General features: G+C 39.6%; 1 protein-coding gene across 1 annotated transcript; it reads right to left on the bottom strand.

Moving 5' to 3' along the window:
• Positions 1–253: 253 nt before the first annotated feature.
• On the bottom strand, positions 254–25,257 carry ITM2B (integral membrane protein 2B). The gene is made up of 6 exons (XM_004472855.4): positions 25,002–25,257; positions 7,120–7,248; positions 4,663–4,869; positions 3,030–3,140; positions 2,388–2,538; positions 254–507 (listed from the first exon to the last, which is right to left on the bottom strand). The coding sequence occupies exons 1-6, from the start codon at positions 25,116–25,118 to the stop codon at positions 422–424; spliced, it is 801 nt and encodes a 266-aa protein (XP_004472912.1). The 5' UTR covers positions 25,119–25,257; the 3' UTR covers positions 254–421.
• Positions 25,258–27,733: the final 2,476 nt, after the last annotated feature.

The raw sequence follows: 27,733 nt of genomic DNA, 5'->3' as shown, positions 1-27,733 counted from the left end.
CAAATGCTCTAGCAAAGTAGGTGGCAGGGCAACTAGCAGCTACAAATAAGTCACTGTGGTCCACTTTCAGTACGTATATATATGATTATTTAGATAACCCCTCCTCTCAAAAATGCATAATTAAAACATAAAAATCTGGATAAATGGTTTAAAGAAATTTTAATCCTTCTTAACACCTAAAATCTATGGTGACTATGACTTCATACAATGACTAATTCAAATACAAAAGACACCACACTTGGAAAGAAGAAAAGATTTTAAAAAGGTAATGGTTTTAATTGAATTACGAGATGAAAAGATAGTAAAGCCCTGTTTACTACTTACATGAAAGAAGATTTTTAAAAATAATCACTGCACAAAATACAAAGGGTGGGGTTATGCTGTGGTATTAAATCTTCTCCATATTGTTCTTTTTGACTGTTCAAGAACAAATTAAAGTTTCCACCGCAAATTTGTTTTCAAAATGCCGGATGGTAATGCAATTGCTGACATCACGTTTCTGAATACCTGTTTGGGAGGGAAAAGTTTTTAATTTTGGATTCTTTACTAAGAAATATTCATATTAATCCTCAGCTGTTATTGATATAAAGAAAGAAATATTTTACTCTATATCCCATAAACTTCCACAGCAAATACCTTTTATGCCAGAGAAAATAATCTTTCCTCATCTGAACTAAGAATCTAACCGATATTAGCAACAATAACACCAACACAGATGACTTACATATAAAGCTGAAGGTACTGGAAATACCTTCTTAACTGTGTTTCTTAACTGTAGTGATAATAACTGTGGATGCATCTGTCCAATCTCTAAACTGCAGCAAATTTCATTGTACCTCAAAGTTTGACTTTTAAAAAAATTTATGGGGAGCAGATGTGGCTCAAGCAATTGAGCGCCTGCCTCCCACATGGGAGGTTCCAGGTTCAGTTCCCTGTGCCTCCTAAAGAAGAAAAAGAAACAACAAGCAGACATCAAGCAAAACAGTGCGTAAGACAACTAGCAAAACAATGAGCAGACAATGAGCAAAAAACAAGTAGGAAGCAGATGTGGCTCAAGAGGTTGAACGTCCACTTTCCACATGGGATGTCCCAGGTTTGGTCCCAGGTGCCTCCTAAAGAAAAAACAAACTAAACACAAGCAGACAATGAGCAAAATAACAAGGAGTAGACAATGAACAAAAAGCCAACCAACCAAACAAACAAAAAAAACAATGAGCAATAAAACCAATGCGCTACAAGACCGAGGAGGAGCCATCTTGGGGTGGGGTGGGCTTTATAAACCATAAAGATATTTTTATAATAGAGATCAAGCAGTGGGTTTCAGTTGACTTATTACCATCAGCTCAAGGAGACAGAATAGTCGTATTAAAAGTGCTAACAAAAAAGGCCCAGGAGAAGCAGATGTGGCTCAGGTGACTGGGCTCCTGCCCACCACACGAGGTCGCTGGTTCGGATCCCAGTGCCTCCTAAAGAAGACAGCAAGCTGGCACAACAGGCGGAGGGGGCAAGCTGACATAACAAGACAATGCAACAAGAGACACAGGGACGAAAAACCTAAGGAGAAACACAATAAAGCAGTGGCTTAGGCGATTGGGCGCCTCCCTCCCACATCAGAGGTCCCGGGTGCAGCTCCCAGTGCCTCCTAAAGAAACAGGGAAGATGAACAGACACAGCAAGTGAACAAGGTGGTGGGAAGAAATAAATACATAAATCTTAAAAAAAAAAAAAAAAGGCCAGGAAAGCACCTTCCCTGGTGCTACATTTCCAAAGAAATCATACCATGCTATATTTGAATGGCAGTTGACTTTCCAAAGCTCTGCCACATACACTTTCTATTTTAGCTTTACAATGATCTTAAAAGGCAATTGGGCACTACAGCATCTTATTTTTCAGATGAGAAAATAAAGGTTAAATGCTACGACAGTTGTATAGATGCCCTAAATTCGTCACCCAAATTCCCTTCCAACCAGCCTGCCTGTGATTATCTTCAACATAATCAAAAAAGCAAACCTTCTGCTTAGAATTCAGACTCCTGAACATCCACCTCAAGCCCTGCTCTCCAGACACCTTCTGGATGCTGAGAGCCTTTTAAGTGGGATTCAACCAAAGTGGTGACGTGAAAGTTGGACTGGGTAGCCCTGTGGGAACTGAAGTACTAGCTTGCCAAAGCAGTGACATTTCACATGACCTTTCCTCAATCTGAAGAGTTAATTTAATGACGATGATTCTTCAGAAATCTGGAAATGTCAGACAGTGACATAATATCATTTTGTTCTCATTCAAGGCAAGCATCGGAACAATGACTAGTCTTGATCTAAAATGAGTTTAACCCAAGGAAGTGAAATAATGAACATTTCTACCAGCACTTTAAGAGTAGAAATTATTACCTTTAATGGTTTCCCTGCGTTGCAGTTTGTAAGTTTCCTTGTCATGGCACAGTCGATAAATAAAGAAACCCAGGTTATCAATATTTTCGATGCGATCAGTGATAACCATGTGCTCATGAATCAGATAGGACTGAGGCAAATAGGTTCCAGCCTACGTTTAGAAAAGAATTTATTACATAAATATCTCAAAACATAGACTGAGGAGACCAGGAAAATGAACAGAATTCTTGGAGCTTATACAGTTATGCCCCTTCACTTATAATAAAGTTTCAGTGGTCACAAACCTCATGGGTTGAAAGCCTAGTATTTATTATTTGGCTCTTTACAAAAATTGTTAACCTTTGGCTTAACAAAGTCAAACCACCACCACCACCACCCCACACACATACATTCTGAATTCCAAATTATAAAATATTAAAAAAAAAAAAAAAGGTTTGTGAGGGGGATTGGGGGGAGGCCTGCATTTATACCTAAACTCCAAAACCAGAATGACCCTAGAGTAAGATTTCAAGTCTCAGTTCTTTACAAAATTCTTAGCTACATTTCTGGTAAGACGGGCTCCTATAGAGCGAATGTCTCAACCAGGAATTCCAGGAAACTAAAGCAGTATTGGTAATCAAAATCAAGTAAACGATTTTATACCTTGATGTTAATAAGTAACTCCAACAGGTTTCTCGGTGGCATGACAATTGATGTATTCAGAGGGATCACATAGCACTTATCCAGGTTAAGATCTAAATAGGCGGTGAGTTTCTAGAAGAAAATTATATATATACATATTAGTGTTTATAATACAGGCAGCTACTGGATTTTTAAGAATAATGTTTATCACTAAAATGGCTGGCTTTGTAAATCACTCTTACACCACAACAAATCAAGAACTCGGTGGGATAGGAACAGACGTTAAGAAGGGAAGGGAGAGGAAAATTTATTTCTCCATCCCCCCGTAGCTTTGAACAACAAGCAAGAACTGAATGAAACATTTTCCTCAAAGCTCCAGAAAACAGTTAATGACTGTAGTAACAAGGCAAGTGCCAAATTAGAAAAAGACTTTTTAAAAAATGGTCCTTTTGATGGTGGCAAGCATAGCACAACATTGTGCGTGTAATTACCAATGAATAGTTTATTTGAATGTGATTAAAAGGAGAACTTTTTCTGTATTAAATAGTATAAACTTTAAATGATAGATTAACAAAAAGAATATGGAGAGATGGAAATTATGAAAATGAGCCAAACAGGTGAAGACTACAGTAGCAAAAATTAAAAATTCCCTAGAAGGGGTTCAATAGCAGATTGGAACTAGCAGAAGAATAAGTGGACCTTAAGATACCACAATTTAAATCATTCCGTCTGAGAAGCAGAAAGTGGAAGAATGAAGAAAAATAAACAGGGCCTTATGAAACTGTGGAACACTATCAAGTATACCAATATATACATTGTGAGGGTCTCTGAAGGAAAAAAGAGGAACAGAAAGAATATTCAAAGAAATAATGCCTAAAAACTTTCCAAATTTAATGAAAGACATAAATATTCACATCCAAGACACTCAACAAACTCCAAACAGGATAAACCCAAATAGATCCACTCCATGCCATGCGATAATTTCCTGAGGGAATAATTTTGTTCTCAGGAAATTTTCATGGCACTAGCGTTTAAGAAGCATGATGTCTACAACCCACACTCCAGTGTTCGGGAAATGGAAAGGTAAGTAGAGAGATGACAGAATGATATAGCAAATGTTGAATCCAGGACCTCGTACACGGACACAGGCACTCAACCACTGAGCTACATCCGCTCCAAAATATTGAAATTTAAAATGACAAAGCGGGAAGCAGATGTGGCTCAACTGACAGAGCATCTGTCAACTATATGGAGGGTCCAGGGTTCGATCCCCAGGGCCTCCTGACCCGAGTGGCAAGCTGGCCCATGCGCAGTGCTGCCGTGTGCAAGGAGTGCCGTGCCATGCAGGGGCGCCCCCTTGTAGGGGTTCCTCATGCACAAGGAGTGCGCCCTGCAAGGAGCCGCCCTGTGTGACAAAAGACAGCCCACCAAGGAGTGGCGCTGCACACATGGAGAGCTGATGCAGCAAGACGATGCAACAAAAGAGATGCAGTTTCCCAGTACCACCAGATTAACACAAGCAGACGCAGAAGAACACAGAGCGCAGAAAACAGGGGGGAAGGGCAGATAAATAAATTTAAAAAATAAAATAAAATAAAATGACAAAGCATTAAAGAGCCCCCATACTCTCTGCTGTTCCCAAAGCCTGGCTCACCTTGTTGAAGTCATGAACAATGTTGGCAGGATCGCTATCTGCAAACTCAGGGACAGGCACACTGATGAATTCAACCTCATCTTCCTCAAAGATCTTAATATTCTCCTCAATTGTCTGGTAGCGAGCGGCTGGGGCATCTGCAGAAGGCTCGTTGAGCATGACGTCATCTTTGATGTACTTTATTCCACAGTAGTACACGTCATCTGGCTATAAAGAGTTGAAGCACTATTTCAGTTATTTAGTGGGAGACAGGTTGTTAAATCTAAGCATTACTTAAGCTGCCACCTCTATCTACATAGCATTTTGCTTGCAAACTCTTACTTTTAGATGACAAGTCAGACAGTTAAATTACAGAGTTAACGCATTCTTAAGATCAGGTTTTGAAGTATTGTAAAAAATGGCTTCAGAAGGAGAAAAGCAGCTGATTTTCTTTTTACTTTTCCTAGTTGATAAAAATAGAACATAAAAGCAATTATCCATCTGCTGACAAGTAAATTTGAAAAAACACAGAAGTCTACTTCTACCTGTAGGCATTATTTTTATAAACGAATATGTTCAGAAACATAATGCTCTTCAGAAAGAATATACTTTGAAAACTTTATATGATTTGCTGATTAAATGATGTATCTTATGAGCCAAGAGAGTGATTTTCTTGAAATTTCTACATGCATACAGGTAGTTTTGATTGATCCTTAAAATACATCATAATTAAGCAGAAAATATCATATCACAACAAATCCTTATAAAATGGTCCCATTTTTGTTTGAACACACACATACTATAAGACTAGAGGAATATAACAAAAAATTAAAAATCCAAACTTTATCTCTGAACAAGTTGAATTTCAAATGATTTTTTTCCTATATTACATACATTTCTTGCAAAAACAAAAACAAAAACAAAAACAAAACAAATAACTATTAAAAAGAGATGACCAGTGCTTAAAGATTGCATCTGTGGTTACTGCCTTTGGCTGATGAGATTTACAGAACTTTGTACTCTACTCTATAATCAGGGAGAATAAAGCATTTACTGTGAACAAAGACAAGGTACAGTCACAACCCTACTAAGTCCAAGGTATTAAAAACAATGTAAAATAATACCAGCGGATACTTGCATTGAGTTAATTATGGTTTCAGGAATTTTGAGAATAAAGTTGCTATAAAAGGATAAAATAAAGAGTTGCATTTTAGTGTTTTCTATCCAAATGCCGTCATCTTGAAAACTATTTTTAAATATTTTGTCAGAATGTTTCAACATTAGTTATTTATAATGTTAAAGCATTTGTAGTTATAAAAGCTTAAAAGTAATATTCTCCTCAAGATTTCTTAATAAAAAAAGTAAAGCTATATAAATAACTGCTAAGAGAAATTAGATAATTAATCATAATTAAAACGGGTAGGAAAATCTATGTCTGAACCCACTGGGCTTATTATTATTTTTGAAAGATTTATTTATTTCTCTCCCTTCCCCTTCCCTCCTTCTGCTGTGTCCATTTGCTGTGTGTTCTTCTCTTGTCTGCCTGCATTCTTGTCAGGCGGCACCAGGAATCTGTGTCTCTTTGTTGTGTGATCTTGCTGCGTCAGCTCTCCGCATATACAGCGCCACTCCTGGGAGAGCTGTACTTTCCTCATGTGGGGCACGCTCCTTGCGCGTAAGGCACCCCTACACCCTCCTTGTTCACGCAGCACTGCGCGTGGGCCAGCTCACCACATGGGCCAGGAGGCCCTGGGTATTGAACCCTGGACCTCCTACATGGTAGGCAGACACTATCAGTTGAGCCAAATCCACTTCCCAGTTAAACACTAAGTTATAAACAATTCTGTCCTAAGTTACTTCAATGTAGTGATGAAATCATGCAATTCTTTAAGAGAAACCAATGGCTGGGAAAGAGTTAGAGTCAAGGTGCCAGGGTACTCTGACCCCAGAGAATAAGGCTCCTGCAAGGCAGCCAAACTAGCAATCAATATTACAGGATTTGTGTCTGCTGCATTTATTCAATTGACAATTGATAAAACTATACCTCTTAGTCATTAATTACGGCAGGAAACTATTTCAACTTCAAAAAATAAAATAACAGACAAAAGGCAGCTTAATAAATTATAGAAGCATTATCTTTTTGTCCAGGAGTATTTATCTTATTTATTCCTGAAACAAACTCAACTGTTTCTCCAGTGTTCAGAAGAGGTTAGTCAACTTGAAAAATCTTCTAACAGTCTATACTCTTCAGCAAGCAACATTTAAAGAAAAAATTTATTCTCCATCTATCAACTATTTAAAAGGCTTGGCAAACATAGGTACAGTAGGTTTATTAAACACAACTCTAAAATAGGCACAACCACGCTGGCTACTACAGGCCACAGAAAAAAATACAAGCTTGGAACAAGACAGGGACAATTTTCTAATAGACATGAAGAAAAGGCAAAAAAAAAAAGGTAGTTAAGATTGTTCACTTACTTGAAGTGCAAAATATTTGTACAGGTATGCTCCCCCCAGGATGACACCCGCAAGCATAAAGGCTAGTCCAAAGCACATGCACCAACACCAGGCTCTTCTCTGGCCCACTGGCACCACCTCATCTGGGTCCTAAAACATGAAAAAAAAAAAAGGGGCAGACAAATCAAAATCATTTCTCCAATCAGATCACAAAAGGCTCAGGACTGAAAGATACCTTAAGGATTATCATTTTATAAATGAGGCTATAAAAGACCCAGGGAAGTCAGGCCTCATCACCATGCCTCCTTGCGAGAGTTCTGCCGCCTTCTCCCAACCCCTCACCTGCTCACCATATCTTAAGCAATTACACACTCCATAATTTCTATTTTCTATGTACAATTTTTGGTGATTCAAATACATTTTAATATTTTAAAATTCAGAAATGGTTATAGCTGTATCATGCAATATTATGGTGCTGCTTTGAGTAGATTGTACAAAGCATGGGACTGTATAATACAACGAATACTGTGGTAGAAGATGGACTGTGGTTAATAGAACAAACCTCAGAAAAAGTAACAGTAAAAGAAGGAACAGAATAATATAAAATTAAGATTCTTTAAAGGCAAAGCAGGTGCAATTCAGTGGCTGAGTGCCTGTTTCACATGTAGGAGGTCCTGGGTTCAATTCCTGCTACCTCCTTAAAAAAATTCTTTAAACAATTAGAATCTCAAAAAACATGACAAACTTACTTCTAAAAACAATCCTACAATTCCACTGCCCCATTCTAAAAGAATCCCTATTTAATAAATTTATTCATTATATATCTATTTTTTAAAGATTTATTTATTTATTTAATCCCCCCCCCCCCAGTTGTCTGTTCTCTGTGTCTATTTGCTGCGTCCTGTTTCTTTGTCCGCTTCTGTTGTCGTCAGCGGCACGGGAAGTATGTGGGGCGCCATTCCTGGGCAGGCTACACTTTCTTTCGCACTGGGCGGCTCTCCTTACGGGTGCACTCTTTGCGCGTGGGGCTCCCCTATGCGGGGGACACCCCTGCGTGGTAGGGCACTCCTTGCGCACATCAGCACTGCACATGGGCCAGCTCCACATGGGTCAAGGAGGCCCGGGGTTTGAACCGCGGACCTCCCATGTGGTAGACGGACGCCCTAACCACTGGGCCAAGTCCGTTTCCCTCATTATATTTTTAAGACATGGAATAGAATGGCATGAGGAGTCAATAAGGAAGAAACTTAAGTAGAGAGACATACAGCTACTACCCAGGTGTCCCAGCCAACAAAGCACAATTTAAGGCTAGATAGTGTTTTCCTGGGCTGAGTACTTTAAACATAAATATTAACGCTATGGAATATTGTTCAACAACCTAAGGATCAGAAAACTTGAGAACATTATACTTTGCTATAATAGATGTACTCGTCAACGTATTGTCTACAGTTCGACAATAAGTGAACTGGGAGGAAGTAGTGTCTAATGAAAATAAACTTAAAGGAAGCGGAGTTGGCCCAGTGGTTAGGGCATCCGTCTACCACATGGGAGGTTCGCGGTTCAAACCCCGGGCCTCCTTGACCCACGTGGAGCTGGCCCATGTGCAGTGCTGATGCGCGCAAGGAGTGCCGTGCCACGCAGGGGTGCCCCCCACGTAGGGGAGCCCCACGTGCAAGGAGAGCCGCCCAGTGCTAAGGAAAGTGTAGCCTGCCCAGGAATGGCGCTGCACACATGGAGAGCTGACACAACAAGATGATGCAACAAAAAGAAACAGAGATTCCCGTGCCACTGACAGCAACAGAAGCGGACAAAGACGCAGCAAATAGACACAGAGAACAGAAAACTGGGGGGGGGACAGAAACAAAATAAATCTTTAAAAAAAAAACTTAAAAAGAATGTATTAAGGCATCTAAGATATCCCATCAGAAGAAATAAATTACAATTCTATGGAGCCATAGGTATTACAAAACTGGAATGCTAAGGTATTGTTTTGCTTGAGCCCTTGTCTGACAAACATCTAGAGGTAAACAGCTCCTAGCATAATTAATTTTAGGGTGGAGGCAGGGTCAAGGGGATGGAAATGGCAGGCGGAAATGGTTATTTCCAAATATTTGGTATCAGCTGCTGAGAAACCCAAATGTGCACACACCCACCCTGTTTGGCAGGCTCTTTCCTCTAATGGCACATGAACGAATAGCGAAAGAGTAGGGGCAGATACCTCCCCAAAGAATTTGCAGCCAACTGTCAAACCAATGACAAAGTTTCTAGGCCTTCAGATAAACATCATTTTTAAGTCCTTAGTAAACAATTTTGAGAATTATAAGTGTCTATTTTATTCCAAAAGCTGTCCTAGGCACTGGGAAAATCGCCTCCGCAGAGAAAGAGCTCAGTCTGATCAGGAGATACATATACAAAGAGTATTACTATGATATGGGCTCTAACAGGACGATGCATAGCAGAGGGGATCGGATAATGAAGGTTGGGGAAGTCTTCCCAGGGGAAAAAATACTTGAGTGGGAGGTAGAAGGCCAAATACCTGTAACACAGGTAGAACAGTTAAAGGGTATTCATTACAAGCAGGGCACAGAATAAACTCATGGAGCCACAATGGATGGCCTCTCCAAGGACTGCCAGGGATGCCCAATATGCTGGGGAGAGGGTTACAAAAGATGAGAAATGAAAGGAAACTGAGGGTCAGATCACAAAGGGTCTTTATAAATTATGCTGTGGAGTTTGAATTCTCAAGTATGTTCACACTAATAGGGGAAAAAAATGTAAATATTTCCAAAGAATTTAATTTATAAAATATTTATCAACAGGTTATTTACTCAGCACCTCAACAACTGAAACATGGCTTAAAAATCCGGAAACAGAATCTGTGTACTACAAATTACCTGGCGCCAGTGTGGGGGGGGTAGGAAATGGGGAGCTAGTGCTTAATAAGTACATGTTTTTCTATTTGGGGCAATGGAAAAATTTTGGTAATGGATGGTGTTGATGGTAGCATAATATTGTAAACATAATTAACAGCACTGAATTATATATTTGAATGTGCGTAAAAGGGGAATTTTAGGTTGTATGTGTCACAGAACAAAAATATTCTTTCATAAACTGTAACAAATGTACCCCACTAATGCAAGGTGTTAAAAGGGAGGCATACGAGAACTCTATTTTACGCATTTTTCTGTAAATCTATAGCTTCTCTGATAAAAAAATAAAAAGAACTAGAAAATAAATAAGAATCTTTGAATAACCAAATTAAAGCCATCCCTTTCTATTCTCCCTAACAGTCTCTAAGGCTGTGGTGGGTATCCATTCATATTCATTTTGCATTTCTGGTAGCTCTGAGCAAGTGTGACTCTTAAGATGGCACTCAACAAATATCTTAAATGAATTTTAAAAAATGTATTTTAAGTATTTTTTAAAAGCTCTACTATTTACTACCTACAGAAGGAAAAAAAGAAAGAAGCTGCTGGAAAAAGGTACACCAGGAGCAAGAAACAAGTTACATCAGCAGCCAGCATAACAACTGGGAAGGGGAGGCAGAGGGATGGCGTAAAAATTCAAGAAATTTAACAGACTGAGTTTATTTAGCAAAGAACTGCAGCCCTACCTAGGGCTATAACTCAGTCCCATATTCTCTAAGGGTCTGTTATTTGAAAGGCACTGCTAGATCCTGTGGGATAATCAAAAGTGATTAAAACACAGCTCATATCTTGAGGGGTTTACAGTCTAAAATTAACATTATGTATAATCTTCGGTATTACAATCTGAGACAAAGAAAACAGATTAAAGTACATTCAAGAAGTTTTTCTTAAAGTTTTAACACTTCAAAGAGTGAGCTGTGCTTAAAGAAAAAAGCCCCATACAAGATTTAAGATGTAATTCTTTAAGTTGATTAAGGTTAATGATCAAAAACCTGTAGCTGGGAAGCAGCTGTGGCTCAATCAGTTGGGCTCCTATCTACCATATGGGAGGCCCTGGGTTCACGCCCCAGGGCATCCTTGATACAGAAAAAACACAGCTAATGGACACAGAGAAGAGACAGCAAAGAATGGAACAAGCTGTGTGTGTGTGTGTGTGGGGGGGGGTGGAATAAATAAATAAATCTTTACAAAAACAAAACAAAACAAAAAACCTATAACTAACTTCATATTTACTGGTAACATTTAGGAATATACCACGCAGACTTTTATGGTAGGGATACAACGGATGCCCACTAAAATTGTTTCATTGTTTCTGTTCAATGCTGTCCTATAGATCCTAGTCAGTACCCAAATAACAAGAAAGAACGGGTGTAACCACTGGAGAAAAGGGGAGAAAAATAATTATTTGTAAATGATGTAACTATACAGAAAACCAAACAGAGTCAAATTATTTGAACTCATTAGGGTTCAGCAAAATTGCTGAATAATTATTAAATTCAATAATTAAATCAACTGAGGTGAAGATTTGTATATGAATATTTATAGCATTGTAACTCACGGCAGTCCCAAACTAAAACCAACCAAATGTCTACCAATTTTGGGATGGATAAATCATGGAATATTGGCGGCAGACTTGGCCCAGTGGTTAGGGCATCTGCCTACGACATGAGAAGTCCACGGTTCAAACCCCCGGCTGCCTCGACCCAGTGTGGAGCTAGCCCACGCGCAGGGCTGATGTGCGCAAGGAGTGCCATGCCACGCAGGGGTGCCCCCCACGAGGGAAGCCCCACGCGCAAGGAATGCACCCCATTAAAGAGAGTCGCCCAGCGCGAAAGGAAGAGCAGCCTGCCCAGGAATGGCACCACCCACACGGAGAGCTAACACAGCAAGATGACGCAACAAAAAGAAACACAGATTCCCATGCCGCTGACAATAACAGAAGTGGACAATGAAGATGTAGCAAATAGACACAGAGAACAGACAACCGGGGTGGGGGGGGGAGGGGAGAGAAATAAATAAATCTTTAAAAAGAAATTATGAAATATTATACCATGGTCTAGTTAGCAATAAAACACAATGAAATACTGATACACAGAAGACCATAGCTAAATCTCAAAAACATGCTAAATGAAAGAAGTTCATATAAAAAGGCAAAACTAGAGTGATGAAATGCATCTCAGTGATTGCTGTGGTCAGGGGCAGAGGCACAGAGGAGGAAACTTTTTACCGTGATGGAAATGTTTCATATCTTGGCTGTGGTGATGGATGTAAGGCTTCATACAATTATCATAAGTTTAATCAAATTGTGCACTTAAAATGGATACATTTAATTGCATGTAAATTATATTTCTAAACGAGAGGTGGGCAGAAATCAACTGAGTTCCTACAAATCAAGCAATAAGAAAGTCTAACACCAAGTTTGGGGAAAGCATGAATAATGGGAACTTTCACCCTGCTGGCAGGAGTTGGTACAATTGCTTTGGAGAACACACTTCAGTAGCATCTAATAAAATTTACAAAATATCTCTCTTCTAGCCCAGCAAACCTAGGTGTATAACCCTAAATATAATTTTATACATTCACATAAAAAAACTATGCCCTACCATATTCACTGCAGAATTGCCAATAAAAAAAATATGGAAATAATTTAAATGTCCATCACGAAGAGAATAAAGTATTATACTTTAAATAAATGCTTAATAAAATAAATAAATGAATGCTTCAAGTGAGATCACTGCAAAAACAAATCAACCAGAATTTTGGGTTTGGAGAAAAATCTCAGAAATACAATGCTGACCAAGATACACAAATACAAGTATAATATGCAATACACAGTATATGCTTTAAGGAAAATTTAAAAACCCAAGCAGTTCTACATTTTACCTATTTTCACATGCTTGGAATTTCTTATAATTAAAATGAAAGAAAAATCAACAAAAAGAAAAATCACTTTATGAGCAGGAGTTCTCACTGATAACACTTATTTTAAATGAGGCCTGTAACTTTACCTGGCCTAATTTAAAATAAGTCCGAGACATGTCCTCCCTTTGTACTGCATAAAACTGGTGCACCTTGAATTATGCTAATAAGGAAATAGAACTCCCACAGGGGCTGTACAATTAACATCTCATTAATCTTTCTAAAACCTCCAGTATTTACCCCAGTTCATAAACGACACACAGAAGCACAAACACTGGCCTATCACTCTGCGACAGTAGTGCAGACGCTTCTAAAGCATTCCTGCTCGTGCACCTTACTAATTTCTGCTTCAAATATATATTAACAAGTAATATTTCTTAAGCAAAATGAAGTTCTGTTCCAGTACTCCAATTAGTTAAGAATTAGGTCACTTCAACCTGTTTTCATTAATGACATTTTTATTAAATCCTATACAGTATACAAGCAGCAATACAGAACAAAAGAGAGTCTATTCCTAAAAAATCCATACAAAGCAATTCAACTATTACGAGAAACTTATGAAATCTGAACTCATTCATCAGCATCACATGAAATTAGGACAGGTCTGGGTTTAAAATGTATATAAACATCACAATTAGAAGAAATCAGGCTACAAACACTTTTCAGGCTAGACCACAACTTAATCACTTTTTTTTTTAATCATTTGGGAGCAGGTGAGTATCTGGTGGAAAGCAGAATATGAACACCCTTAAAAGCTTCAACTTCTGTAGTTTTCCACAAGATGACAAACACTATTTCTAGGTTAGTGTTTACTCACTTTACATTGTACATAATAGTATTAGTAGCAATATATCATGAAAAAATTTTCGTATTAAAATATTTTTATTATTGGTGGGCCTAAAGGCATGGAGTAGCCAAAAGAAAGCCTAGACTAGCTGCAGCTGACAGACGTTTTGTAAAACACAACATTATGTACAAATGTTATTTATTGTTACTAACAGCCTATACCAAGGATAAATTGGTGAGGACAGATTTCTACAATTGGTTGAATCACTCAAGTTTGTATTGCTCCTGATAAGAATATCAATTTTGTCTTCCTGAAACTTTTAACTAGGTATATACTACTCCTTTTATAATTCGTTATAAAATTCGTTTCAAGATTAAAAAAAGAAACAACAAAAAAAACCACTGTTTCAGCCTCACTTTTGTATAAATCTTTGATTTTAATGTCATTCCATAATTATTACATATTAATATTAATAAGGAAAATACAGGTAGTGCCATTTAAAATGCAAACTCTTGGGGAGTGGTTGTGGCTCAAGCAGATGAGCGACTGCTTCTCACTTGGGAGGTCCCAGGTTCAATCCCTGATGCATCACTCCTTAAAACAAAAACATAAACAAGCAAACAAATGAAAACCAACTTGGGGAACTGATGTGGCTCAGTGGTTGAGTGCTGCTTCCCTCTTATGAGGGCCCGGTTCAATACCTGGCCCTGGTACCTCAAATAAACAAATAAAAATTAAAATGCAGAACTCTTTGTAAGAAGATTCCAAATACGGTCTTCTACAATGGTATAAAATGTGGAAAGCTATACATATCTTTATGCAAATTTGGAGTTTTGAAATTTGTACTACTAAAAAAAAATTTCCCATTGAGATCCAGGGATATTTGCCTATCTACAATGAAGAAGTGTAAACTGCTTTGCACTTACAAGCTCCACAGCCTAGCACCAAATGTGAAATAAATAATTAGTCATTTGATATTGCTCCCTCACACCACCACTCTCTTAAGCTCTCGGATCCACAGGTGTTATTTTCATGTGAAAACAGATACATTAAGGTAAGCTGTAAAATTTTTTTTTTTTTTTTGCGGGGCCAGGGATTGAACCCGGGACCTCATATGTGGGAAGCTGGCACTCCACCACTGAGGTACATCAGCACCCCTGAGTTGGTTTTTTCATTTGTTTCTTTTGTTTTTAGGTGGTACCCTGGGACCTCGTATGCAGGAGGCAGGCCCTCCAGGTTGTGATTAAATTAGTTTACACAACTGATTGGTCTTTCCCCAGCTACACCATGTGCTTAAGGTTGGGAGACTTAGTAATTTTTAAAAAATTGTTATTGTAGCATCTAGACATGTAACAGGAACTTCTGAATAGAGATCAGGAGAGTTTTCAGAAAGAATATTCTATATGGTAGATGCCAGAATTTTAAAATGAACGTACAATGAGAGGTCATTTAGTCTAATCCACCATTTCACAAATAAGAGTTCAGTAAAGTTATTTGTGTAGTATCAGAGTTAATAAGGCCTCTGAATAGCATCTGACTCCATGTCTATCTTAGGGAAGGACAACCACCTGACCAATCAGCATTGGTGAAATAACCCTGCTAAATGAAATGACACAAGTGATACTCGGATAATGTTCATATCCAACTGCAAACTACATACACTGAGCTTTACAGAATTGTGCTTTCCTAATGAGTCTCCTTAAATTAAGCCACACTAATAATAAGCTCTAAACATGCTAACTGCTACAACACTACAATTGTTACTACTAACATGTGGACAAAATGAAAAGGATTTTCCTATGTCTGTCCATGTACAAAGAATACTAGCAAATTATAAAAGTATTAAAATCTATACACCTAAAACAATAAGGAAAAATTACTCAGACTTACCAGCACATAAGCATTTCAAATAAATGAAAAAAGGGTAAGATAATTACAAAAATGAAACATAAGTTAGAGAAACAGCGACAAAGCAAAACCACAAGGTTGCTCGTGAGTGAGCTGTGGCGAAAACTACTTATTCTTGGAACTTTGAGGGGGAAACCAGAGGATGCCTATCTTTCTAGGCCATCCTGTCTAAATCATAAATGGTGCTAATAACTCAGATGGGTCCGTTATTTATCATCACGAAGTCCATTTTAAATATAAAAGAAAATATTACAGTAAATCTGAAAAAAAGCTGTCTCTTTAAGTCCTTCTGAAAGCTGAAAAAATAGTAAAGTGATAAACAAATGAATCTTAAGCCAAAGAAAATGGAAGTGAAAGACACAGGCAAGGTACATCAATAAAAATTTTGCAAATTAAAAGCATAAGGAAAAAATCCCAAGGCACAAGAAAAAAATAAGCTTCTAGGGAAAAAAAAACCCACAAAAAAACCTGGTCATGTATAAAGAACCAGAAATCAGAATGAATCACACCAGATGATGGAGCAAAGCCATCAAAATGCCAACCTAGGGGAGCAGGTGCAGCTCACTGGTTGAGCACCTGCTTCCCATTTACTAGGCCTTGGGTTCAATCCCAGGAACCTCCTCAAAAAAATAAAGTCAACCTAGACTTCTGTACTTCTATAGCTAGATAAATGACCATATGAGTGTTGAGGGTAGAAACAAAAATTCAAACACCCAAGGTTTCAATGTTTCAATTTTCTTCCAGGTTTTTCATGAAACTGAAGATCCAACATGGGATGGAGGTAAAGGCCAAGTCCCCACATGATGAAACTCTCCGGTCATGTGCACAGCAAAAAGCCTAGTGTGCAACCAACGAGGTTTCCAGGTGAAGACAGACAGTGGGAAACTGCAGAGGAAAACAGGAAACTTGACAGCTCACCTGCTGGGTGTGAACACACAGTGAATGCTATGTATACTATAGACAACAGACTCTAGCTAAGAACTAAAATATTCTTTCAAATTGTAACAACCGACCACACTAATGGAAGGTGTTAAGGGGGGGTGGTGTATATGGCAACTGTATTTTGTCCATGATTTTTCTATAAACCAACCACTTCTCTAATAAAAACAAAAATATTTTTTAAAAAGAAAAGCTATTAGAATCTGACGATGAATAAGTTAAAAAAAAAAAAAACAAAAAAAAAACCATATATATTTAAGCAAACAACCATTCCCAACTCCCACTCCCTACTCCAAGAAGCAAGTATCAAATCCAGGGAGAAAGTCTGCATAGGAAAGGAAGTATTCAATAAATGTATACCACATTAGTTAGAAGCAAATAACACATATACATATTATGATAAACACTGAATATCCATTTATCCAGAAATTGTTATTAACTGTGCAAGGAGAACAGAAGGGAAACAGACTGAGTAGTGTTCAAATATAGAGAAGTTAAATACTGATGTTCCCTACTAGAAGGACAACAGATAATATCTAAGTTGTAAAAAAACAAAATAGCACTATAAGCAATTATTTAGAGCAGAGGTCTCTAAGTGTGGTCTAGGAACCCCCAGGGATCCCAGAGACACTCTTAGGGAGTCCACTTGATCAAAATTATTTTCAAATAAAACTAAGACATTGTTTGCTTTTTTGTACTCTTACTCTCTCACACATGTGTATGATGGCATTTCCAGAAGCTACATGAATATCACAACAGACTGAATGCAAAGCTGATGAGGCTCCATCTGTCTTCTAATAAGCTGTTCAATAAAGAGTTCCAATAGCTATTTTTAAATAATAAATATTGTTTTGGACAGAAATATGCACCTAGAGTTGATGTGGGCTCCTCTACGCAGAGAGTGAGGTTTGGCTTCTGTGGTTACCTTTTAAGATATTAATTTCCGTCATTCTCTCCCATTTCTTAGCAAGCTGTTCTTTCCCCCCATTTCCCAATAAATTCCTTTTACTGGCCTAACTAAAATAAAAAAATAAATAGTTTTGACTTATAACACAGTATCAACAAATATAACCTTCAACAAAAGCTGCTGATACTCTCAACTATTTTTAAGAATGAAAAGGGGTCCCGAGATGAAAAAGCTTGAGAACCACCTGTCTAGGGCAATATGGAGCTGGGATCCCCACGAATGGTTGGGCACACTGTTCCCTGCCCAAGGATGGCAACCCAAGAGAATCAGTAGGGCAAGACAGAATGCAGCCCAAGCTCTGCTCACCAAATCCCAAAGCGGGTACCTTTGTCTACTTCACGCAAAGGCCGAGAGGAGGACTTAGTGACCACCCTGGGAATAAAGACCAGAAGCTGCTAAAGAGTGAATGTGACTACCTCAATTTAACTTATGGGGATAGAAATTAGCACTGTGGTTACCTCTAGAGGGTAGGAAAGCTCACAAAAGAGCACAAAAAACTTTCTGGGATGATGGCAACATTCTGGCTTGAGCAGGGTGCTGGGTCCAGGTATATACAATTAAAATAATTTAACTGTACACTCAGCCTCTGCATGCTACTTTATATAACTATACCTCAATTTTTAAAAAGTGGGTTCCTCAGAGATAGGGCAAGGTTATTTGCACTTTACAAAGTACTATACTGGTAAAACCAAAAATTGAATTTGAAAAATTCTATCAACGCCCATCACATAATGGAGATATACAGATTTTTAACTATGCAAATAGATACAGCTACCATTTACTAAGGGTTTTTTATGACACAGGCATGAATTTTCACCAGAATGCCTTGCAGGCAAAAAAAGCACCAATATTAAGTGTTATGTAAATGACATCTGAGGTAGGGTCAAGAAGTAACACAAAAACAGTCTAAAACAAGAATGACTGGGAATAGCAAAACCTCACGTGAAACACAAATACGGGTGATATTACATATATATGACTATTTTTACAAAATATAAACAAACTAGAGACATGGAAACAGAATAGCAGCTATGTATAGCAAGGTAAGTATAGAAAGATTGAGAGGTGATGAGGGTTTTTTTTAATGATTGGAATAATGAAAATGCTCTAATAATGATTGAAGTGATGAATGCATAACTAATGTGATTATACCAAATACCACTGATTGGACACTTTGGATGGATTTGTGTTTTATTAATATGTATCAATAAAACTGATTTGTTTAAAAGAAAAAAAAAGAATGATTGGGGGAGGGTGGGATGTAAGACTTTTTCAAAACCCTTCTTTCTAGTTTTTCTTTAAAAATTGGAAAATTAGGGAACACTGGGCCCACATTCATATATATAGATATTTCAATGAAAATTAGAAGTATTACAACTTATTCCAGATGCAAAGAGCTTGGCTTCATTTATTCATCTGCTGTGGCCAAGGAGGGGATGAGTTTGCCATCTCTGCTTAACAAGCCTAGCACACAGAGCTAAAACTGATGAGCTTGGGAAATTTTATGTCCTAGTACTAAAACGAAGGCAAGGAAAGAAATGAATTGGAAGGAAAAATGTATAAAATGAAAGATATATCAGACCAGAAACATTAAAACACTGCTGACAAAATGAATTTTACAGACCTTGTGAAATTCTTTTTCCCAGTAAAATGATGGGTCTTCTTTAGATGCTGCAAGTGATACAAGTAATGTGTTTCACAATGTAACTTACCTTTTTCTACAGAGTAATTTTAAATATTACAATCATATTTAGAGAAAATTCAAGATTTACACTTTATCAGTAACTCATTCTGAAAACCTTTTTAAAATTTTAAAAACCCATCACAACTTGTTTTTTACAAAGTTTGAAATTCTGCTATGCCAGAAAAGACTTATGCAAATATTTCAAAATTTCAAATATCACCACCCTACTTAAGTGTGTCAATTTCACAAATAAATCCCTAAGATATTTACCTTGAAAATAGAAGTGGTTATTTATAAACGGTGTAAACTTTATCTCAATATTAATTTCTCTTCTGTCATATTGGCATCAGTCTTAAGTAAGAAAATTATTGCTGGGAACTTAACATTAGGGGACAAAACAGTAAATGAAAAAGACAATCCCTCTATCATAAAAACAAATGTAGTTTTTTCATTTCTAATACAAGATTCAAATATTTCTGTTCAATAAAAATGATTTATACTCATTTCTACTTGATTTTTACCCAAATAAAATTACAGAAACACTGCAAATAGCGTTTTTTAGTAATTAAGGGCTTAAAAAGTCTGCAATTATTTAAAATAATTTTATTGGTAACACATAAAATGAGATTATATTGTGTATTTCCTTAAAATCAGTTGGAATATTTATCTTAAATATTGATTGAAATGCATAATCAGAATCAAATGGCTGCTTTTTATGACACTCTCAGGATCTTATCTGCAATATAATTTCCAATTTTCAACTTTCAGCTATCTACCCTGTAAAAGGCTTTCATTGTTAGGATTTGTGCAAAGAAAAAAAAGAATCAGGAAATATCTTTACATATAATATAAGCTTCTTAAAAATATAGCTCTAATATTATTTTCCCTATCATCTGGACTAAAAACCACCTCATTCAGAAATTAAGAATTAACAAATCCTATATTTTATTTAACAGGAAGCATTCTTGGCCTCAAGTTCTCTGCTAGAAAAGTCCTTAACTCCTGTAGTCTAAGTGAAACAAAGTGCCAAGTTTACCCAGTTTAAGAGGATAATTCATTAATGTCAATTTTTATCTGGCTCTTACTGATACTATGCTATACAAAGCAGTTCAAGAAACTTTAGTTAAAATATGAATTCAGAGTTATTTCTTATTGGAAAAAAAAAGTGCCTTTCTATAGACATTCCAGATACGTAAGCTATGGATAGTGTGACAAAGCTTAGAGAAAAATGTTCCAGAAGCCATGAACTGTCCCACAATTATCACTTATTACATTTTTCTACGCACATTTCCATGCAAATCAAGCTTCAGAAATACCTAACAAGTAACCTGAAAGTTAAATTCCAAGTCAATTTTAAAAGGGCTGTACCAAAATGTGGTCAGAATATATTTCTGGTTCAAAAAGTTTTATATTTATAAGCCTCTTATATGGCAGAGTGGGATTCCATGAAATTTTATAGACTTACAATTTTGCGGAAAATAATATACTTGCTTCTGGTTGGGAAAAAATATATATCATTAAAAGGATACCTGGGAAGTGGATATGTGGCTCAAGCAGTTAAGTGTCTGCTTTCCACAATACCCGGCTCTGGTAGCTCAAAAAAAAAGATGTCACCTGGGCAGACTACATACCTGGGAGGACCTCAGACAGGTAACTTGCCCTACAAATGTTCAATAAGCAATGCTTTATTGAGAACCACAAGTAGGTGTTCTTTTATGTTTGCTTTATCTATTGATGGTCACTGTAATATACATTAAAACTGAGAAAAATGTATCTTACATTATTTAGTAAGTGATAAATCTAAGAAATATTTATTGTGATCAATGCACTGAATATTGCATAGTTATTTTCAATTTTGTCTTTGAAACTTTCTGTAATTTCTTCTATTGAGTAATAAAAGTATATTATGCAGAGCTATACTAAAAAAAAAAAAAAAAAATAAGCAATGCTTGCCCTCTGCAGCAGCACAACTCTGTCCTGTGTTGGGAGTGTGCCCACAGGAAGTCCTGCCCAGGCACTTGGGAGGCACCTGGAAGGCATTTAATTTATTAATTAATTAATTTAAATGCACTATTTATCGGAGGGGATTAAAACTCTAACTTCGGGATATCATTACTCTTGTGGAAAGCCAAAATCTAACAGCTGTGATATTTTTGCTGGCCACTGTTTACAAACACTAAATTATGTAACTAGGTAATGAGATACATATCTGCTAAAGAGAACCAAGCTCCACTTCCGTAAAGATCAAGCTTTCAGTCAATGTCAGGTCATGCATTGTAGGTTCCGGAAAACAAAGACTTCACCACCATCAAAAAGCTAAATTACCGCACTTTTCAGCTGTTTGTGCAAACAAGGAAAAGTCATAAAGGGTACAAGAAAAGGGCCCAACTAGCCATTTTAGAGAGAGAAATCAGAACTTACTGGGTTAATTTGTTCTTCTCTTTCCTTCAAGCTCCGGCCCTGCCCCAACTTCTCCCCTACCCAAGCACTTTAATTTTTCTCTCCCTTTTAAGAACATCTGTGACGTCGAAAGGAGGCAACACTATCAGCAAAGTGGGGATACCTATGAGGCAAACGTAAGCTTCTTTAGAGACCGATCTTGGAAAAGGGGCTTCACAAACAGGCATTATAAGACCTGCCAACCACTACCGTTCTACAGCCAGGCAGCCCAAGATCAGAATTTAGTTTATTACATAATACGTGATCCATTTCCTTTGACTCTGGCCCATTGTTATTTAACATGGGGGAGGAATGTAAAATGTTCAATTTCAATATGAGGAGAGTAGGAAACAGTCTGGTTAGGCTGAGGAGGTAGTTATTTTTCACAATTAAAACATGATTCCTGCCAAATATAATTATATAATACTGGCATCTTCCATAGAATTTGAAGTTGGGAGAGTCCTACCAGACCATCTGGCCTACCTGCTCATTTTAGATAGGAAAACTGGAAATTTAAGCCCAAAAGCAAACAGTTACATAATGACAAAACTTGGACTTCTGTCTCAATACATTAAGTATTTACTTTGCTATTTGCACATAATAATTTTCCAAAGTTAAGAGTTATGGTTACAAAAGTAAATGTATAACTGCTGCCTACAACATTTATTTTATGTCATTTCAAATTTACCAATGCTACACCAAACAGATCTGGCTGCAATTTCTTGTGCCAACTGCAACTGGTAGAGAAAGTGAAAGATAGTTAAAGGGAAAACAGTAACAAGCCAGTTGTGTCAATCAACAGAATGGTTGCTGGGGTTGCTGCTGAAAAGACAAGATTGAAAAATAGGGCAAAGGAACTGCTTCTGCAGGGTTCTCATTCTGCAGAGAAAAAAACCAGCTCAAGAAATGGATTCTTTCATAATCTGTAACAAATGTTCCACAACAATGTAAGGTGTCGGTGGAGGGGTGATATATGGGAATTCTGCACATGATGCATGACTGATTTGTAAGCTCACAACTTCTCTAATAAAAAATATATATTATTTTAAAAATAGAAAACAGCCAAAGAACAGTGTAAAAATGCTGAATGCTTGTTACATAAGCCAGTTGACTGGAGTGAGCAGATTTCTTGTGGTCTAAGGTAGTACAATCGGCATTTTTAAACCAGAATTCCAGATAGCAGAGCAGGGGCCCTTTAGAGCATAATTTGAGAAACCCTGGTCTTGGAACTTGAGGTATGGAATACTGAGGTCTAGGAGTTGGTTACGGGTACTAAAAATCTGGGACATACCTAGCCTTGCTCTTTTCTGCCAACCAGGCAAAGGAAAAACCCCAGGTAAAACACACTAACCCTGGAACTGCAGGAACCAGACAAGGTAGTTCCCAAACGGTCACTACCTAAGGAGCCAGAAAACATTATGTAATCACTGCCCAAGCTCTGCAATCGAGAGATCATAAGTTTTCACAAATGTCTGCCATCAAGCAAGGTTTTCATTTACCCGTTAAATGACAGACTGATTATAAGGATTCTACTTTTAATGTAGAGCAATATTTTGTCACCCAGGAAGAAGTCTTTCAGCTTATAGAAAAAGAGTTAGTCATTCTGCATTTGCCAATTCATCCATGACTACTGCGGTTACAAAGACTCTGGCCTTCACTGCTTAGTCTCAGTACTTTTCTTTGGCTATGGCATCTGAGAAAACAGAAATGGAAAACAAAGCACAGCGCTAATAACTGGCTACTTTTTTTTTATTGCTGCTATGACCACAAAATTTGAATAAGGTGAGATGAGAAATTCTAAGAATCTCAAAACAGAATCCATTTCAAAAATGAGGGGAAAAAAAGTCAAAAGTCAGATTAAAAGCTGCCAAGTAAATTTAATTCTGATTTTTGTCCAGATTTTCCTATCTCCTCCACCATAGCAGAACAGAGAAAAGCTTCTGAAGTGACATCATCGATTCTTTTTTTTTAAGTGGAATGGGAGGGGTTATGTTTGTTTATAGACTTTTCCAAAAAAAAAAAAAAAAAAGATTTGTGACTGTTGCGACTGGGCACTTGACTACATCAATCTATTGGAGGTACAATGAAATGAATGTTAGATAAACAAAGTGCTATCAATTTGCTCCTGGAATTAATGTCTGTGCATCCTAAATATCTTCTTTCATGAAGACTGCTGTGCAGTGGATTCAGAAAAATAATTCTAATACCAAACCTTTCAATCCATTGAGTAAAGCAGCCCACTGTTCCTAGTTCAAAGGTAGTCACTTAAAAATTAACCCCTGATGTTTATTTTTAACTAGACCTCTTCCAGAAAATAAGTAAAGGCACGTACAGATTAACATTATATTCTCAAAATTTTTAAGTTTGAGACCTGTTTTCCAGCAGTAAGTGTCCTATGAACAAAATATTTAAAAATAAGGCTCACTACTCGTATCTGGCACACAAATTACTGTTTTAAAAAGTGAAAACTTAAGTTTAACCTACCGCTAACAGAGCTGGAAAAAATGCTGACAACCAAAAAACAAGCTAGGCAACTTAAACAGCTTCGACTGTTTATTTCTTCAGGATGAACGTTTGCAGCTTAAAGATCCGGTAGAAAAAAGGCGGCGGGTGAAGCCTTTCCTTTTTAACTTCTGCGACAGAATCAACTTGACACTTGTATAATACTAGAAACTGGAAGTAAAACAGGAACGGTCCCCCCCGGCATGATATTTACTTTAAGGCCCTGAAGGTGCGAGCTCCAAAGTGAAGGGAAATTTTGCACGGGACGTGGGGACGAATTTCTTGGTTTCGTTCCACGCAGCGCCGGAGGGTCCTCCCAGGCCGCCGACAGGCCGAACAGCCCCCCGCGAGCAGCCCCTCCAAGCGCTGACCGGTTACCGGGAGGAGGGTCCAGCAGACCCGCAGGGCCTCGGCCCGGCCGCCCTCCCCGGCCCCCGCGCACCTGGCGGCGCGTTCACCTGCGCGGGGCGGCCCGGCGGGGGGCGCGCGGGGGCTCCCGCGGCTGGCGCGGGGCCAGGCGCGCCTCGGCCTGGGAGCCCGGTCGGCGGCTCCGGGCCCGGCGCGCCGGCGTCAGCCATTTTAGGCACGTCCCTCCCGCGGCGGGGCCGGCGGCGGCCGCTGCGCACGAGGCTGCGGGCTGCGGCGCGCGCGGTCGACCCCCGCGGGCCCGCGCGCCTCCCGCCCCCCGGGCGCCCCAGCCCGGCCCCTGCGCCGGGAGCCGCTCCCTGCGCACGTCCTGCCGAAGCGCGGCGCCCGCCGGGGAGGAGGGGGCGCCCGGCGCCGCGCTCCCGCCCGCGCCCGCCCCGGCCCCCCGGCCGCCGGCTCCCGGACCTTGCAGTCCACCGCGACCGCGTCGGGCGGGATGATGAGCGCCTCCTCGCCGCTCTTGGGCTCGTCCTTCTTGGCCTCCTTCTGGGCCAGAGCCGAGTTGAACGTCACCTTCACCATGGCGCGGCCTGGGGCGCCCTCGGGGGGCGGCGGCGGGCTCGGGACGCGGGCGGCGGGCGGCGGGCTCCGGCGGCAGCCTCCTCGGCCGGGCTCGGCTGACGAGGCGGGCGGCTCCGGCGGCGGCTGAGGCGGCGACTGCGGCGCGGCTCCCGCAGCCCAGCAGCTCGCAAGCGAGGGCGGGGGCGGCTGCGCGCCGGGGGGCGGGGCCGGGGCCCGGGGGCGGGGCCGAGCGCTGCGCCCGGCCCCGCCCACTGCGCCCCCGCCCTGCCGAGCGCGGAGCGGGGCGCGAGGGGGGCGCGCGCGCTGAGGAGACGCCCTGCCCCGCGGGCCGTCGGGATCTTCCGGTTCTGGATGCGCTTCGGCCCGGTGTCTCTCCCGGCCGAGGCTGCGGCTGAGTGACCGCGGCGGGCGATCTTTCCTGAGCTCGCCGGGTAAAATGGTTAACCCACTACGCCCTTCCCTACCTGCTTTCCCCACCGGGAGCCTAAAGACCGTGGGGCTTTTGCGCGGCCACACCTCCGTTTTCTTATTTTGGAACCGGCGCTTCAAGCCGGGTATCCCGGCGATCTGACTCTTATCTTCCCCGGACCCCACCCGCGGGCGGCGCCTGGGTCAGCCTCGCCTCAGCTTCTCCCTCTCCCTCGGGCCCACGCCGGCCCGGCCTGGTCTCAGAGCAGCTCAGAGAAGCCTCTTGGCAGATTTCGCTTCCAAGCCTTTCTCACTCTTAAAATATTCGTCTCTTGGATTGGTTTGTCATTCAAGACAACGTACTCGTGATGACTTATTATTAGTTTTCTGCCAAACGAAAAAATACTGTAAGGATGAAACAAAATTCTCGTATTTAGAAGGGACTTCATTTACAACTAGCAACGGTCCACGCCATTTCTGGGTTGATCTTCCCTCCCACACGCCCTTCCACCCGGTTCTGTTCTGGTTCAACAGGAGATGTGGGTGTGCTCTAGAATGTTCTAGCACGAATCACGTCTGTCCTGGTTCCACCCTGAGAAAAGTAGGTTAAGTTTGAGGTCTTTGGGGATTTGCCTCTGCTCAAGAATGGGGTTAGGGTTCCCTAGAATTCCAGATCCTGATATTCTCCTAAACAGTCCATAGACTGTCAGACCACGAGTCCTTCCGGAACAGCCCAAGATTTCAGAATCTTTCAGATTGAGTAATGACCCCAAATTACATATTTCCAAGGTCATCTTGGGCTGAGATTGACGCCCAGTCCAGACCTTGAGTTTGCATACGCATTCTGAAGTTGAAATAAGTTGGGAATGAGAAGCATTGGGTTCTGATTTCCACAACAGCTATCCCTAGGACTTGCAACACCTTATTTAAATTGCTCAGGGAGTCAATCGGAGGGGTTGCCTGACCTGGGGAAAGTGAAATCTAATTCCTCCCAAGTAATTACTGTCCCAGATCTCCTAGTTTTATAGGTTTCCTGAGACACTGCAATTGAAGACAGAAATTCTGGAAGCAAGAGCTGGAGGATAATAAATGGTTATATGTAAACCCTTTCTGCTTCTCTCTGCTAAGATGAAGTGATGGGGGGGAAAATCTGTGTTGCACTAGATAAAGTCAAGGAAGAAAAGAAAACATAATTATTCCTGAACGCCATTATTAAACATGTTAGGAAACCGTGGCTAAGGAAGAGCAAATGAGTCTATGACAGAACCAAAAATAAGCATTTCTCCACTTCCCCCAGAATTTCTTTTTGAGAAGACTCATAAATAAAAGACCATTTATTTGTGTGTGTGTGTGTGAACTAACAAGGAACAACAGTCTAAAATCAGTTGGTACTAAAAAGTAAATAAAAATTTAAAATTTTTTAAATGTGAACATTACCACTTAAAACATTTTCCTTAGTCATATTTGGAAAAGGGGAACTAAAATAAGTAAACAATTTTTTTTTTAAATTAAAATCAGTTGGCAAACAGTCTGGGAATTATCTTCTGGTTCTGTTTCTCCATTTTATCTGGTATGTCTACAGAACTGTGGAGAGCACAACAACAGGAATAATAAAGAAGCTGGATAGAGACCAAGCATAGCAAATCCAGTCCCGTGATTTTTAAAAGGTTGCCGGTTGACCTTGGACACTAAGGGGTGGGGAAGGGAGCAGAGTTAATTGCTCAACAGAAGAAAGTTAAAAATGTAGTCATTCATTCACTTAATGTAAGGGGAGTGTTAGAAGACCTTTTCTTTTCAGAAAGGAAGAGGAATCTGCTTTTAACGTGACCCTTACTTTACATTTCCTCTTAATTTCCATGTTTGTTTTTCTCCTTAACCGGGAGGCAGGACAAAATGGAGACAGGGAACTAAATTCAAGAATCTTGGGTGATCCAGATCTGTGCTAGGACAGGGATTTTTCATTCTTTTAAAAAATGTTTTGGTTCTTCCCATCTCCCTCCTACTTTTTAAATTTTTCAAACTTTATTTTTTAAGAAAGCAGCTCCTTCTTCTTCAGAGATATTTCCTGGGATTAGCAGGATGATTGGAAAACGTTGCAAATATGGGTTCCCCTGTGAAAGACATCACTGAATACCTGCTTTGAAATGTGCTCTTGACTCCTTCCTCTGACGCCGCTGTGTGGCTTGAGCTGGGCATCTTGTGGCTGT

This window comes from Dasypus novemcinctus, chromosome 15, assembly GCF_030445035.2.
Source record: "Dasypus novemcinctus isolate mDasNov1 chromosome 15, mDasNov1.1.hap2, whole genome shotgun sequence".
Lineage (NCBI taxonomy): Eukaryota > Metazoa > Chordata > Mammalia > Cingulata > Dasypodidae > Dasypus > Dasypus novemcinctus.
Note: the sequence above shows the minus strand (reverse complement) of the source record. Positions and strands in the feature narration are given on the sequence as shown.

Bases quoted from the DNA above. Each gene is read 5' to 3' on its own strand.
- ITM2B (XM_004472855.4), bottom strand. From the start codon at position 25,118: ATGGTGAAGGTGACGTTCAACTCGGCTCTGGCCCAGAAGGAGGCCAAG. The intron at 3,141-4,662 runs GTGAGCCAGGCT...ATTTTCTTCTAG, and splicing joins TTGTTCATGACTTCAACAAG to AAACTCACCGCCTATTTAGA. The intron at 2,539-3,029 runs GTATAAAATCGT...TTCTAAACGTAG, and splicing joins AGTTACTTATTAACATCAAG to GCTGGAACCTATTTGCCTCA.